Below are 15,556 nucleotides of genomic sequence, written 5' to 3'. Positions count from 1 at the left end.
TCCATGACACATCGTAGATAGCTTAATAAGTATTTGTTGAAAAAACAAATGAATGAATGAAATTTTAAGGCTCTTTATTCTCTGAACACGCTGCTCACTGAGTAGGAAAAAAAGCTGGATGGCTGCAATAGGGAGAGAAAAGGGTGAAGTTTCATATATCTAAAGTTATTGGAAGGAGCCAAATTAAGCAATGCAGTAGGTTATGATAAGACCCACAGTCTTCATCCTAAGGACAATGAAGTGCAAGTATGATTTTAAGTAAAGATGAAATGATCACACTTGCATTTTTTAAAGCTAAGTCTTAGTGCTCAGTGGGTTGGCTACCAGGAGACCTGCTATGTACTAAGCACTGTGCTGTATCATGGGAAACCAGGTAGTCACAGTCCCTGCACTCAGGTGAGGAAGTGAGACAATAAATAATCACAAGGGGGATTGGGTGATTACTTATTTAAAAGCAAAGTTGATGCTATGGGAGGCCAATATTGAGATTTCACATGGGTTAAGAAAAACCTTCCCTCTTAGGAGTGATTTGTTTTCTATTTCATACAGACAAGAAAACTGCTATTAACACAAACGCACATGCCTATGCCCATGTTTTCTGCTTGGGTAGTGACAGACTTGGCACAGTCTCTTGGCCTTCTGGCATCTGAGGTCATTCCAGTTTGGGAATAAGTAAGTGCAGGGGGGATGGCTTCACTCAAGGCACAAAGGATATTCAAAGAAATACTCCAAGAGCCTCCAACCCCAAGCATACACATTCACGGGAATGGCCAAGTATATGAAGGGGGGTGACAATGCTCTCCAGGCTAGGTAGGCATGGAGAAAGAAATCAGAAGCTCTGAGTGTAGAGAAATGAAATTTACTGCTACTTACTCAAGATGTGAATTTTCTTTGGGATGTAAACCTACATCTAATAACTAGATTTAAATTATTATTGTGCTTTATTGAATGCCTTTAAATTTTGTTTAATAGAAAATATTACCACTTTAAGTTATATCTTAGTAATATATCATATTGAATTTGCGTATTTCATATTGAATTTGCATATTTAAAGTACCTAGTACTGTACTGGCAAAACAACTGATACACAATAAATGATTAATTGTTTGCTTTAAATATGAAATGATTTTGTTTTTGCTTTATTCTTTATGTTTAGCCGTTATGGAACTCCTGAGGAGCTAAAAGAATTAGTTGACACGGCTCACTCAATGGGTATTACAGTCCTCTTAGATGTGGTACACAGCCATGCTTCAAAAAATTCAGAAGATGGATTGAACATGTTTGATGGGACAGATTCCTGTTACTTTCATTCTGGACCTAGAGGGAATCATGATCTTTGGGATAGTCGATTGTTTGCCTACTCCAAGTAAGTACATATCATATGGAAATGTCTTTGTTTAAAAAAGATTTCAAGGAGCATTACTAAATTCATTGTGTGTGTGTGGTCTTTCATTGGTATATAATATCTTATTTCGATTAATTAAAATTTTATAAGAAATCTTTAACACACTTATAGAATTTACCTTGTTTTGTATAGCACATGTATTTGTGGTAAGTTGCATTAAAAATCAGTTTTACCAGTCTTAGGTCATTTAAAATATATTAGTTACATCGCCATTTAAAAGGATTAAGGTGAATTTATGAGGTTGAATTAACTATAGCAAATCCCCTTTTAATAGAAATATGCACATTGTTTTAAGTAGGCAGTTTTTAAAAATTGTACTTCGTATTTTGCTGTCTTAATAATATTGCCATGTTGGGCCACCTGGGTGGCTCAGTGGGTTAAGCCTCTGCTTTCGGCTCAGGTCATGGTCTTAGGGTCCTGGGATCGAGCCCCACATCGGGCTCTCTGCTCAGTGGGGAGCCTGCTTCCTCTTCTCTCTCTCTCTGCCTGCCTCTCTACCTACTTGTGATCTCTCTCTCTCTCTCTGTCAAATAAATAAAATCTTTAAAAAAAATAATACTGCCATGTTTTTGATCACAGCTAAATTAATATAACTTCAATAACAACTAACATTTATTAGTATGTAATATGTCAGGGATGATGCTAAGTGTTTTAGATATATTAGCTATATATTTTATTTATTCTGCATAGCAACTCTACTTATACATGGTAAGTCCTGTTGTTACGACCACGTTACATAAAAGTAAACTAAGACTTAATGGGTTAAACCCATCTCTGACTTCTTTTACCATTTAAATAGAAGGATGTTTTAGGTGACTAAATAGCACAAATGGCAAAAATATTTCAAAAAGTCAAAAATACTATCAGTTTGTATCCATTATTGATTATAAGTGAAAATATGATGAAAACATGCTGTTGGGAATATTAAAAGTAGCAGAGTATCAATGTATAACTAATTTTTTATAATATTTTTTAAAGAAATTTAATGAGTTTTCTTTTAGTTGTTGCATTATACAGAAACATACATGTACCTGGAAAATGAGCAGTATAGAAAAATGCTTTAGCAAGAACTCTGACAAAATTAAGATTTCTAATTTTTTAACATAATTTAGGTGACTTTCATGTGGAGGAAAGTGTTTTGCTTTGCTTTTTCCAGAATATTATACATTGTTTTATATTTCATAACCGTGTAGGAATTACTCAGGCCAGACAAAGGAGCATAACATATGAGAAAAGACAAGAGGTAGAAGCGGGTGGCAGGGTTCCAGGCCTAGTTTCATTCTGGAACAAATCGATTAATCATTCTGGTTCTCAGGTTTTTCATTATAAGAGGAGGCAGAGTTTGGGGGCTAATACAATTCCCTTTGTAAAGGTATTTTGTATTTGTGTCACCTTTTTGAACATTGCTTTTCCTACTACAGATTTATAACAAGTAAAAAGGCCTGAACCTGTGCTAATTCTGTGGTATAACTCCACTCTTGAGAAAATCTTGGAAACATAGATTGTGGGCAATGATACATTTAATTGAACCCTCTGGTTCATATTTAGATGAGTAAGAGTTGACTCTATACTGTAGAACTGTACCTTAGGAAAGACATGCATTAAGTGATTACATTTTTGTGTTATAACAGAATTATTCTGTAGAACTGTGTTTTTTAAAAAAAAAACTTTAAGTGGGTAGATTTTTATGTTACAAATGATTATTTTATTAAAATATTTATTATAATGTGTTTTTCTCTACTTCGAACTCTCACAGTCCATTAAAAGTTATCCAATTTTCTAAAGAAAAGGGATTATACACAATTGTTTTAAGAAACATTTCTATTGTAGAAGCTAAGGCATATTTAACATTTTATTTAATACTTGTTTTCTTTTGTTATGGAATTAACTATTAATCTTTCTCAGGGGCTTGCTTTTGGCAAATAATATATAGCATGGTTGTTGGCTTTTTATTTTTAGTATGACTAATTTTTTGGTTGCATTATATCATATAGGCTTAGTCCTTTGTAAATATAGTTCCATTTGATGTCCATTTTATCATTCTATATGTTGTTCTATGTGATCTCTGTATTTTCCAATCTAATAGGATCAGGTTTTTCTGTATCAGTTTATACTGGTTAGTTATGACATCATTATATAATATAGATAAAACCCTACAAAGCCAAATTAAATAATTTAAATCACTAAATTTAAACAAGTAATTTTTTAATACTTAGGTTTCTTAATATATGAAATACTAAAGATTCTAGGACTCAGAATTATTTTCTCAATACTTCATGCAATTATTAAAAGCTTTTTTCACAAAATTTATAGTAATTTGATGAAACTTATCAGGCTTTTCTTTTGCATTTTCTTCTATTCTCATTAGTTATAGCATATGTAAAATATGTATATGTAAAATAACATTGTATGTTATGTAAAATATGTAAAATAACATTGCTCTTTGCAGCTTGACAAACTAGCTCAAGATTTCGTGACTTCAGATAGCAGTTGTTTATTTTGCTTCCAGATCTGTAATTTGGGCACAGCTCAGGAGGACACCTCTTCCTTTCTTCATGTTGTGTCAATTGGAGTGGCTCAGTTAAGGGGTGGAGCTTTCAGGATCCACTTTCAAGATGGTTCGCTTACATGACTGACAGTTGGTGCTCACTGTCATCTAGGAGCTCAGCCATGGCTGTGGGCGAGAGGGCCTCAGCTCCTCTTCTTGGAGCCTACTTCACAGCCTACTTGGGCTTTGTGACAACAGTGAACATACTAAATAACAGGACATGAAGGCTTCCATTTCTTATGGTCTGGGTCAAGAAAGTGACAGAGCATCATTCCTACTGTCAACTGTTGGTCAAACAGTTAAAATTTCAAGGACAGGGGATGTAGACCCTTTCATTCAAAGGCAGGAGTGTTAAAGAATTTTTATGCTAAATCCCCACGTCTTGGGGTACCTGTGTGGCTCAGTTAGTTAAGCATCTACTTTTGGCTCAGGTCATGATCCCAGGATCCTGGGATCAATCCCAGCGTCCGACTTCCTTCTCAGTGGACAGCCTGCTTCTCCCTCTCCCTCTGCCTGCCACACTGCCTACTTGTGCTCTCTCTCTCTCTGTCAAGTAAATAAATAAAATCTTTAGGAATAAATAAATAAATCCCTACATCTAACAAGTTTTGACCAAACACAATGAATATGCCATTTCACAAATTCAAAAAAATATTGAAATACCCATCTATGAGGAAATACTTTTTTTTAAAGCCATATTTCTGTGGTAGAGTTTTGTCTAAAATAAGCAAGTTTTGAAAAAATATACTTTTCATTATAAAAGTAATGTCATTGTTGATAGAGAGTATAAAAAGGCACATGTTATCCAAAATTTAAAAAATTATTATTCTTAATAAATATAAATAGCATTCTTTGTACCTGAGTGCATTTAATGAACATAAATTCATTAAACACACAAATAACACATGAAAACCTAGCCTTCACTAATATTCTCCCCATAAAGTAGCTACTCTGCCTGTAATTTTGGGTTTGTTCCTTATCCAGATAAAGTCAGAAGCTACATATTTTAAAATGTAAGTTCTTTTCCAGCCCTTATCTTTGATTTGTTGATTAATATCCTCCATGGAAAAGTATATATAAAAATGGTACATGGTTTATGTAAGGCCTAAGCCTCCTCTTTGAAAACTTGTAATAATTTTTGAAATTATTTTATTTACTGTTTGAAAAAATTAATCTTATATAGAATCAGCTTCTGTAAGATATGTTGCTGATGCTCATTTCATCCTATCTATATGTCACAACCTGTCACCGTTTATAATCTCTGATTCAAGTGCCATCATCAGAGTTATCAGAATTAAATCTCTCACTCTGAGTAATACCAGAGATCCTGACTGCGCTGTTTCATTACCTGCTATGAATAAATTTCCAATCAGGAGCTGCCCATGTTTTAATTTTCTGTCTACTCAGCTGAACTGCCTTCTAGCTCTGCTAAATTACTAATGACAGTTCATAACAGAGATTGGGTTGTCCTTACTTTAGTTGGTAAAGAGAACTTTCTGACAAATCTGTCACCTATAAGTTCCTGAAGTTTCTAGAGTTAAGAAATAATGGATACAATTTAGAGGTCTCAGTTTTAAATTGTGTTTTGCATATTCATCTGACACTATGTAAATGCACTTGGTAAAATAACAAGACAACTGCAGATTTGTTGATCTTAAACAATTATTATGCCTTAACTATAACTAAAGCTTCAAATGAGTACATTATCTTTGTTGACTATTTCTTTCAGAGATAAGATATTGAATGCCAAAGGCGGTAACATAGTAGAGCTAATGCTCATATTTTCCCTGAACCTTATTACATTTGGATACAGAGGTAGTATAATTATATTCCATCGGCGTGGGTCCATGGTGAAACAACTGTTAGGTAGGAAGATACTCTATTGTTATCTTGAGTTACTAGATAGAGTTCCTTCTAGAAACAAAAGTAAATCCAGTTTGTTTTTTAAGGTCATAATCGTGAATAGAATAAAATACTTCTTAGCACGGACACTAAAATAATTGGATTTTTAATCATGGTCGGCCTTTTCTATAAGTTAGAATGTGGAAGGAAATTCATGGGGGTCTTCCCTGTTTAGAGTGGATATCTTAAGAAGACTATGATATCGTATGTCTTTTCTTTTTTTAGCTTGTCAATATAGCAAATTCCATTTATTGATTTTTGAATGTTAGGCCAGTCTTGCATTTCTGGGATAAACCCTCATGAATATAGTTGCTAATATTCTAAACAAAATTTTAGCATATTTATATATGATATTTTATCATGATCAAATCAGTTATTAATGATCAGTTTTAAGGATTATTGTGCACTGATATATTAGCTAAGGAGTGTATGGCACCATCATGATTAGCAAGATGTTTAAAAACTAAGCATCTAGGACATGAATAGAAACTTCTAAAATTATTTTAAAATCATGTAGTTCTTGCCATTTGTGACAACATGGATGGAACTAGAGGGTATCATGCTTAGCGAAATAAGTCAATCGGAGAAAGACAACTATCATATGATCTCCCTGATATGAGGGAGAGGAGATGCAACATGGGGGGTTAAGGGGGTAGGAGAAGAGTAAATGAAACAAGATGGGATTGGGAGGGAGACAAACCATAAGTGACTCTTAATCTCACAAAACAAACTGAGGGTTGATGGGGGGAGGGGGGTTGGGAGGGGGGGTGGGGTTATGCACATTGGGGAGGGTATGTGCTATGGTTAGTGCTATAAACCTGGCAATTCACAGACTTGTATCCCTGGGGATAAAAATATATGTTTATAAAAAACAAAATTAAAAAAAAAATCATGTAGTTCTTTGTGGTCTCTTAAATGCAAAAACCAAAAAGCCATGTCATTGGGTGAAATAATTTCACTTTTTTCCTGCAGCAAAAATGACCATGTGGCCCCTGGGTGGCTCAGTTGGTTAAGTGTCTGACTCCTGATTTCATTCTAGGTCATGATCTCAGGGTTGTGAGATCGAGCCCCCAGTCAGGCTCTACACTCAGTGTGGCGTCTGCTTAGGATTCTCTCTCTCTCCCTCTGCCCCTTCTACTCCTCCTCGCTGTCCTCCCCACAGTGACTCCCGCATGCTCTCTTAAAAAAAAAAAAATGACCACAATAACAAATAGATAATAACAAAAATAAAATAGTAAAGGTAAATGTGTACAACTACTTTTGGAAACAGTTTGATATTATCTGGAAAACTTAAAGATTCATATGTCCTAGGATGTATTACAAAGCCTTTATGCTTGGTTAACTCCTGAGCATATGCTTATCAGAAGTTTGGGAAAGAACAGACTGAAAAGTCATTCCCTTCAGGGTACAGGCGATATTTTAAAAATTAACTTGAAGTAATGTTCTTTAAGGAAATTTCTACCATGGAGAAAACATTGGAGGAAAATACCAAGAAAAAATTTCCATCATTGTTATTTTATTGCCACAATTTCAGTCATAAAATTTCCTTGCATACACATAAATCTTGGAGGTAGTGTTTACCAAACTCTTAAGATGGTTTCAGTTTTAGTATATCTTAAGCCCATTGGTTATAAATACAAATGAATCCTCTTGTGGTTACTCAGCAAAACTAACCTAACTTCAGGGAAAACGGAAATATACAAGTCAGATTTCAGTAAAGATGGTAGATGATGGAAGGAGTTGAAAAAAATTTCATAATGTAATAATCATAGTCATTGATCTTCTCATTCATATCCATATATTTTAGTGAGCTGTTATGGCATTAAAATCACATATCAAAGTGACTTTTAACTTTAACCAGACCCTTAATTATTTTATCTTTATTTCAAAATTAGTTTTGGGGCACCTAGGTGGCTCAGTCAGTTAAGCGTTTGTCTTCAGCTCAGGTCATAATCCTGGAGTTTCAGGATCAAGCCGTATATCGGGCTCCCTGCTCAGCAGGAGTCTGCTTCTCCCTCTGACCCTCCTTCCTCTCGTGCTCTCTCTCATTCACCCTCTCTCTCTCTTTCTCTAATAAATAAAGGGTCACATATATACAGTTAATAAATAGGTATATAGGGAAGAATGTGTTTAAAAGTTTTCACTGATAGGGTACACAATCAAAAAAGTTTATAAATCACTGAATTAGACCATTTTTAGTTAGATTAAGGTTAACATCATAGACTTTTTAAAAATAAAATTTCTTAGGTTAAAATCATAAATTTTTTAAAAATAAACTACTTTTTCTGAATAATTCATTTTTTCTATTGACTTGTTTAACAAATGTTAAACACCTACCAAGTGTCATGTCTTCAGAGATGTGATATTTTCAATATATTTAAATGTAGGACGAACCCTAAAATATAATATGTTTTTAATTTCTTGGATGGATTTCCGAACTTTTCATATTTTTTAATTGAGGTAATATATCATCGCTTTAGACAGACAAATATCTGTCCTTTTTGCTTTATAAATTTATGAAAAGTAAAAATGATTTTTGTAGAGCAAATGATGAATGATCAAAAGACAGTTTTGGAGGTAGATTTAGCAAATAGCTAACCATTCCAAAGACAGACAATTAAAAACAAATAATAGCCTATTCTTCATTAAGAATATTACAATCTCGGGGCGCCTGGGTGGCTCAGTGGGTTAAGCCGCTGCCTTCGGCTCGGGTCATGATCCCAGGTCCTGGGTTCAAGCCCCAAATCGGGCTTTCTGCTCAGCAGGGAGCCTGCTTCCTCCTCTCTCTCTGCCTGCCTCTCTGCCTACTTGTGATTTCTCTCTGTCAAATAAATAAATAAAATCTTTAAAAAAAAAAAAGAATATTACAATCTCACAGTAAGATTGTTAGTAGCTTCAGTGAATGCTAGATATCCCATTAAAAAGTCTTAATTGTTTTTTTCTTTCATAGTATTTTTTTCCTTTCTTTTTTGTATTTGTTTGTTGTATAAGCCAGAGCCTTATTTCAGCTTGATTAAGGAAAATGACTAAATCTACAATTTCAAAGAAGGTAGAGTTAGATTTAAAATTCAGACAGACTAATTCTCTTTTGTAAAAGAGATTAAGAAAGTTGCTGTATCAGTCTAATCTGTCTGGATTTGAGTGTGAATAGTAGAAATATAACTTCGGTCACAGGGTTTATAAGATTATTCAGCCTAGCAGAAAGGTTTCTGTTGATGCAGAGTACAGCACAGGGGTAAGGATTTACAGTCTTTGTGTGAACTTTCTTCCTAGCATTATCTGCCCCGTTTGTTCCCCTCAAGACTAAAATTTAGGTGCATGGGGATATTGTGAAAATATCTTGAGTATTTAGGTCTTACTCACCTGTAACACTCATTCTCAAATCCAAACCCACTTGAAAATAGGACAGTTCTACTTGGTAATTTGCCTTAAATTTGAAAACACTGTGCATCGCTCTAATAGCAGCTTCTTTAGGTTAAGACAGTGGTCCACGTTAGTGAAAATGGTCTGAAGGTCCCCATTCAATGATTATTCATTTAAGTGTGGAAATGACGTGGAGTCTATAAGAATAATAGCTGGTTTTATTAATGACCTTTTTAAACAAGCAAGTAAAAAGTGGAAAAAAATCTATTTTCCATCTGTGGCTAACAAGATGACTTGTTTAAGCATGTCTGTTTTCTAGGGTATGAACTAGCAGTTTTGAAGTTACAAAGTAATATTTCATAGCTTCCTAGCCGAAAGATTTCCTTAACATTAAGGGGCAAATAAATAATCCATGTTGTACTGAGCCAATTATTTTCAGAAAATATGAGTATTTCATAATTTTGGAAGCACACATTTATAAGTAATATAAGGATTATTCATTTTTTAAGGCTTTTCCCCTATTCATATAGATTAGCCATCAAGCCTCTTTTTCTCTAACTCTCGAATTTCTCCTCCACATTTTGTGATGTGTGAGATATCCCTGTTTGGTTTTAACTCAAGTCTTCACTCTGTCTTCTTTTTCTTTCATTGTTAGTAAGAGAAGCCCTCAGCCTCAGGATTTATTTCATTGTCTCCTTCCAGGTTAATATATCTTCCAAAGATTAGACCTTCGCCTGTGTAGCCTTTCAAAATTCTGTCAGCTGAAAGCATCAGTAAAACTCAGGAACAGTAAGAGTTAACATTTTCTCTCAGTGCTTCAGGAAACAAAACAGCATAATAACCAGCTTTTCTATAACTTGACCTCTGTTCTTGGTACTGTGTTAAGGATAGCAAATGTGGCTGACTAGGTGTCCAGGTGTGTTCTTCTGGTCTTTATGGAGTGATGGTGATCATGATGATTTCAGTGGTCACCATTGTTAAGGGGCATTCAATTTGGAGGCATTATTATTTTTTTTTAAAGATTTATTTATTTATTTATTTATTTGACAGAGAGAGATCACAAGTAGACAGAGAGGCAGGCAGAGAGAGAGAGAGAGAGAGAGGGAAGCAGGCTCCCTGCTGAGCAGAGAGCCCGATGCGGGACTCGATCCCAGGACCCTGAGATCATGACCTGAGCTGAAGGCAGCGGCTTAACCCACTGAGCCACCCAGCCTCCCTTGGAGGCATTATTGAACTTCCTTCTATGACCACCTGATAGAAAATGACTCCTCTCATCCTCCCACCATTCCCTCTCTCCTACTCTCGTCTAATTTTTCTCCATTGTACTTATACCACTGTGTGACATTCTACATAGATATTATTTAGTTTTTAATTTTAATGTTATATGTGTTGTTTATATATTAAATATGAAGTGAAGTTAATAATTCATTATTTATAGAATATATTTTATTTAAACTGAAGCAATCTCAAGCTTTCTCTATCTTATAAGCTTTTTATTATCAAATTTGCTTTCCATGAAGTTGACACTGCACAGTATTGATTTGGTCGTGTTGCCTGTTCTTTCCAACTGAATTCAGGGAAGGAAGCTACAAAAGATACTGCCAGCCAAAAAACAAAACATACATACATACATACATACATACATACATACATATATATATATATAGTGAAGATCTGGTATAATATAAAATAGGTGGTTTTGGAATTAGGTGACTTGAATGATGAACTAAGTAGCTAAACACTTCAAACTGTTTCATGTGTAAAGAACTTATAATGAAGGACTCCTGGATGCCTCAGGGTTGGTTAAGTGTTTGCCTTCCTTCTGCTTAGGTCATGCCTGATCTCAGGGTCCTGGGATCAAGTCCTCCATTGGGCTCCTTGTTCAGCTGGGAATCTGCTTCTCCCTCTGCCTACTGCTCTCCCTGCTTGGGCTCCCACTTTCTCTGACAAATAAATAAATAAAATCTTAAAAAAAAAGAAAGAGCTCATAATGATATTATTTATGTGCCATAGGGCAGTTGTTCAGACTATTTTAAATAATAAATGAAAATGCATGGTAAACTAGAGTATAGAGTGTTAAGGAAAGTTTGGAGTTGTCCTTTCAGATTTTTCCTAAGGAAGGTAAGCAGAGCTAAGCTCACGGACCAGGCAGGTAACTGAGGGAAGCAGGCCGGGTGGTGCTGTTGGCAGCTGGAGCAAACAGGTTTAGTCAAAAGGGGCTGCTGCTCCATTTTTAAATCTCTCCATTTTTAAATGTCTTGGGTCATTGGAAGAGGTAAGCTGCTGCTCCATTTTTAAATCTCTCCATTTTTAAATGTCTTGGGTCATTGGAAGAGGTAAGCAAGAGGTTTTAACCATGTGTTGACCTGCAAAGCTGGACTCAGGCTCCTCACCCGCCTCCTATCCTTGGAATGTACATTCTGCCTCCCGTTTCCATAGTGGAAGCTGTTCCATGGACAAAGCCTTGAGGTCGTGAGGTGGTGCTGAGACTACCTGGACAGTATATGTACCTGAACACAGTTTAAGGCCCCTATATAAACTTTCAAGATTATGGTGGACAGGTATGGAGATCCACTCATCTTGTAGCTGCCCAAGACAAGCCCTGTATGTGAGTAAGTTCCCTCCTTATTAAAACTGCCACCTCCCAGTCTGGAGTGGCCTGTCTCTTTCTTGGTCTCTCCCCACCTTTCATGTATTCCAGTTTCAGATCACACCTAGGAGGCTCCTGAGGTTGCAAACTAAGAGCCATTAATTGAAAATTTTGAAATTATCATACAGACCAAAGGAACACACATTTGAGAGGGATATCATCACTGGGCCCCTGGAGCTATCTTTGTAAACTGGGATGTGCCCTGAGTCGTGGCAATATCAGATTCTACCAAACTTCCAAGAGTAGTAGTAAATTAAGTAGTGACTCAAATATGATATGGACAATGATACTTTTATAGATTAAATATGACATTGTAATTATTTTTTCTTATAATTTATAATTTATGATTATAATTTCTTATAATTTATAATTTTATAAACTTAAACTCATTGTATGATATTATCACTCAGAATTATGTTAACATCTCCTTGATTTTAAAGAGCAACAGAAGAAGTAAGTGCCTTTTAAGACAGTCTCAGTAAAACAGTACATTTATTGAGGAAATCTACATATCGACATATATATATATATATATATATATATATATATATATATATATTCATGGCAGAAGCAAGAAGGACAAACTGTAGGTCAAGAAAAGCCCATGATAGCTTATTTTAAGGCAACTCTTCACAACACTTTGTCAGAAAGAAAAACATCAGGGGTGTATATTTATATACACACACACATATATATATATAGGGGTGTGTATATATATATATGAAACCTTTGTTTCTTTTATATATACGTATATAAAAGAAACCTTTGCTAAGACCTTGCATCTAAATTGTGGTTCCTTTAAAAAACAAACAAACAAACAAAACAGTAAAGGTGGTTGTTGACCTTGGAAGGCAATATACAGACTGGGTGGGCACCTGAGCTGCAGGTATCAGCCTGGACTCAAATACTAGTCCATCACTGTTTGGCATGCAAATACTGCCAGATTAATGAGTCTTTCTAAAATTTGATTTCTCCCTCTGTAAAAAAAAAATTCTAACTATACCTCACTCCTATGATTGTGAAGATTTAGTGAGACATTTATGCCCGTGTCTGACTTGGAGTTGTGATCATTGCATTGTCACTGCCATTGCCATATTATTGTCATGATTTTCTTGTGGGCAGATGAACCAGCCAGCCTAGTCCTCAGAAACATCATTAGAGGCATGAAGACAACATTGTATTTGTAACAGCATCATATTTTCATGAGCCAGAATGTGCCATAATCACAGAGGACTTTTGTTCGTGTGGTCTCACACTATATTTCAAAAGCACATTAAGCTGTTTTTTGTTGTTGATTTTTTGTTTTGTTCTGTCTTGGGGGGGTTGGGTAGAAGCACAAAATTAGGAACATTTGTGGGAAATGACTGATCATGATCCACATCTAGTGGTACTGAGAAGTCACAGCCAAGAACAACAGGTAGAGAGAGAGAAAACCCATCAAGGTCAGAAGCCAGACGGAAAGCACAGCAATGCAAGGCCACTCGGGTGCTGCAGCGAACAGGTCCACACTGCAGTTGTCTCTCGGAGCACCATTTAACAAACTGCCATGTAGAATAATCATAATGAACATGAGTCATTAAAAAAAAACTTCGTCATGTTTGAAAATTTTCTTTTAAGATGGCAGGAGAAAGGAAAATGTAACTCTGAAGTATTTCTGTTAAAAAGGCTAAAATTTTAAATGTTATTTTAAGGGGTAAGTTAAATATAACAAATAAAGTCTACACAGTAATCCTGATCAAAAAAACTGAGACTACCTGGACAGTATATGTACCTGAACACAGTTAAGGCCCCTATATAAACTTTCAAGATTATGGTGGACAGGTATGGAGATCCACTCATCTTGTAGCTAGCTGCCCAAGACAAGCCCTGTCAGTTTTTTTTGATCAGGATTACTGTGTAGGCTTTATTTGTGTGGACCGCTTTGTTCCCTTTTGATGTGGGATAAGCAAAATATCTCTCGACCTACTATTATTTTTAAATTTTCAGGTACAAAAGGCATTGATTGTATTAAACAGTGTTGAATTAACTTTTAAATCAGGGACCAGCTTTTACATTTCTTAGGACAATATTTTAGGCTGCTCTGTTCTGATTTTTTAGTCCCAGAACCTCTGTTTATTGTCCATCAGATTATTTACTCTTTCCCAATAATGTGGTTTTTTACTATAATGGCTAGGCTGTTTTTGGTAATAGTTCTTGGCTAATTGAGGCTGGAAGGGCCCACTTCATTGTTACAGTCCTCTCTTCTTTTTGTGAGGGGCCATTGATGTGGCAATGGTTATAAGTAATGGTTATAATGGAGATCATGCCTTTAGGCTTGCTGTTTGGTGCCCAGTCTGGAATGGCATTTACCCCTGATGTTTTTCTTTCCGACAAAGTGTTATCATTAGGAGTGGCCTTATAATAAGCTGTTATGGGCTCTGCTTGAACTACAGTTTGTCCTTCTTGCTTCTGCCAGGAGCTCATCTACTAGCTTGTGTGGTTATGGGTAAAAGGCTATCAGAAATACTCTATCTTTACCCAGCCCTTTCCAGAAGGAAGGTATCTGACATCTCCTATATAAGAAGAGAATTCAGGGAGCTTAGTGATAAAATAAAGTGGATAAACATAGCAAACACTTCCAGGCCAGAGGGGTGGTGAGAGAATTAGGGAGGGTGCCTTCTAGGCTGCCAGGCTGCTGGCTGGCAGGGGCAGTGGGAAATACGGGAAAGTTTAGGGGAGGCGTACGTTAATTAAGAATGCAAACTACAAACCCAGCAGTCCTGCTGAGGCGCATAGAGAATAATACTGCCCCAAAGAAATATAATGCAAACCACATACATAATTCTAAATATTCTAGTGTCCACATCCATTTCTAAAGTGGTGATTAAAAAGGAGCCCACCCCATAGAGCTGTTGGAAGATTTTAAATATTAAAAATATGTACAATTCTTAGCATAGTTCCTGGAATATAATGAGAATTAGTTTTGTATCTTTTTTTTTTTTTTAAAGATATTATTTATTTATTTGACAGAGAGAGATCACAAGTAGATGGAGAGGCAGGCAGAGAGAGAGAGAGAGAGCCCGATGCGGGCCTCGATCCCAGGACCCTGAGATCATGACCTGAGCCGAAGGCAGCGGCTTAACCCACTGAGCCACCCAGGCGCCCTAGTTTTGTATCTTAAAGCTTCTATGGTTTGCTCCACAGCCAGACTAAGTTATTGAGCTCAAATTTATGTGTCATGCAAACTGAACATATATCCATTTAGCAATTACAATCCCTCTTTATATCATGTCTAAATTATTTCTCAAATCAGGATTGTCTTTCTTATCCCCCACCCTGAGTTAAATGCTCTTATTTGATGATCTGCCTTCACTCTTTGCTCCCTTACCTGTGAATATGTGTTTTATGATATCAGTTACTGGATTATGTTATTATTTAGATTTTCTCCTCTGCACCAAGCATGAATGTAAACTTCAACAAGGCAAAAACAATGTTTGTCTTGTTTCTCTCATTAGCCCTCAAGGCTAGAAGAGTGCTTGACTCATTTAGACACAAATTTGTTGGATGGGTAAATAAGTGAATGAAGGTTTATGCTTTCAAAGCCTCCCAAATTAGAATATAGGTCTTATACATCTTAGAACCCTATTGTTAGGCACAATCCCTCAGAAACTACCAGAGTAGACTGTTGAGTGGTTTGTCCAACTTAGTA

General features: G+C 35.8%; 1 protein-coding gene across 1 annotated transcript in view; it reads left to right on the top strand.

The window, feature by feature from the left end:
• Positions 1 to 15,556, top strand: part of GBE1 (1,4-alpha-glucan branching enzyme 1) — a 281,717-nt gene that overhangs the window by 145,748 nt on the left and 120,413 nt on the right. The window contains 1 exon segment of the mRNA XM_047722078.1: positions 1,157 to 1,366. Coding sequence (XP_047578034.1) covers positions 1,157 to 1,366 — 210 coding nt within the window.

Source organism: Lutra lutra, chromosome 1 (genome assembly GCF_902655055.1).
Source record: "Lutra lutra chromosome 1, mLutLut1.2, whole genome shotgun sequence".
NCBI classification, from domain to species: Eukaryota; Metazoa; Chordata; class Mammalia; order Carnivora; family Mustelidae; genus Lutra; species Lutra lutra.
This window is presented reverse-complemented; position numbering and strand designations above follow the sequence as displayed.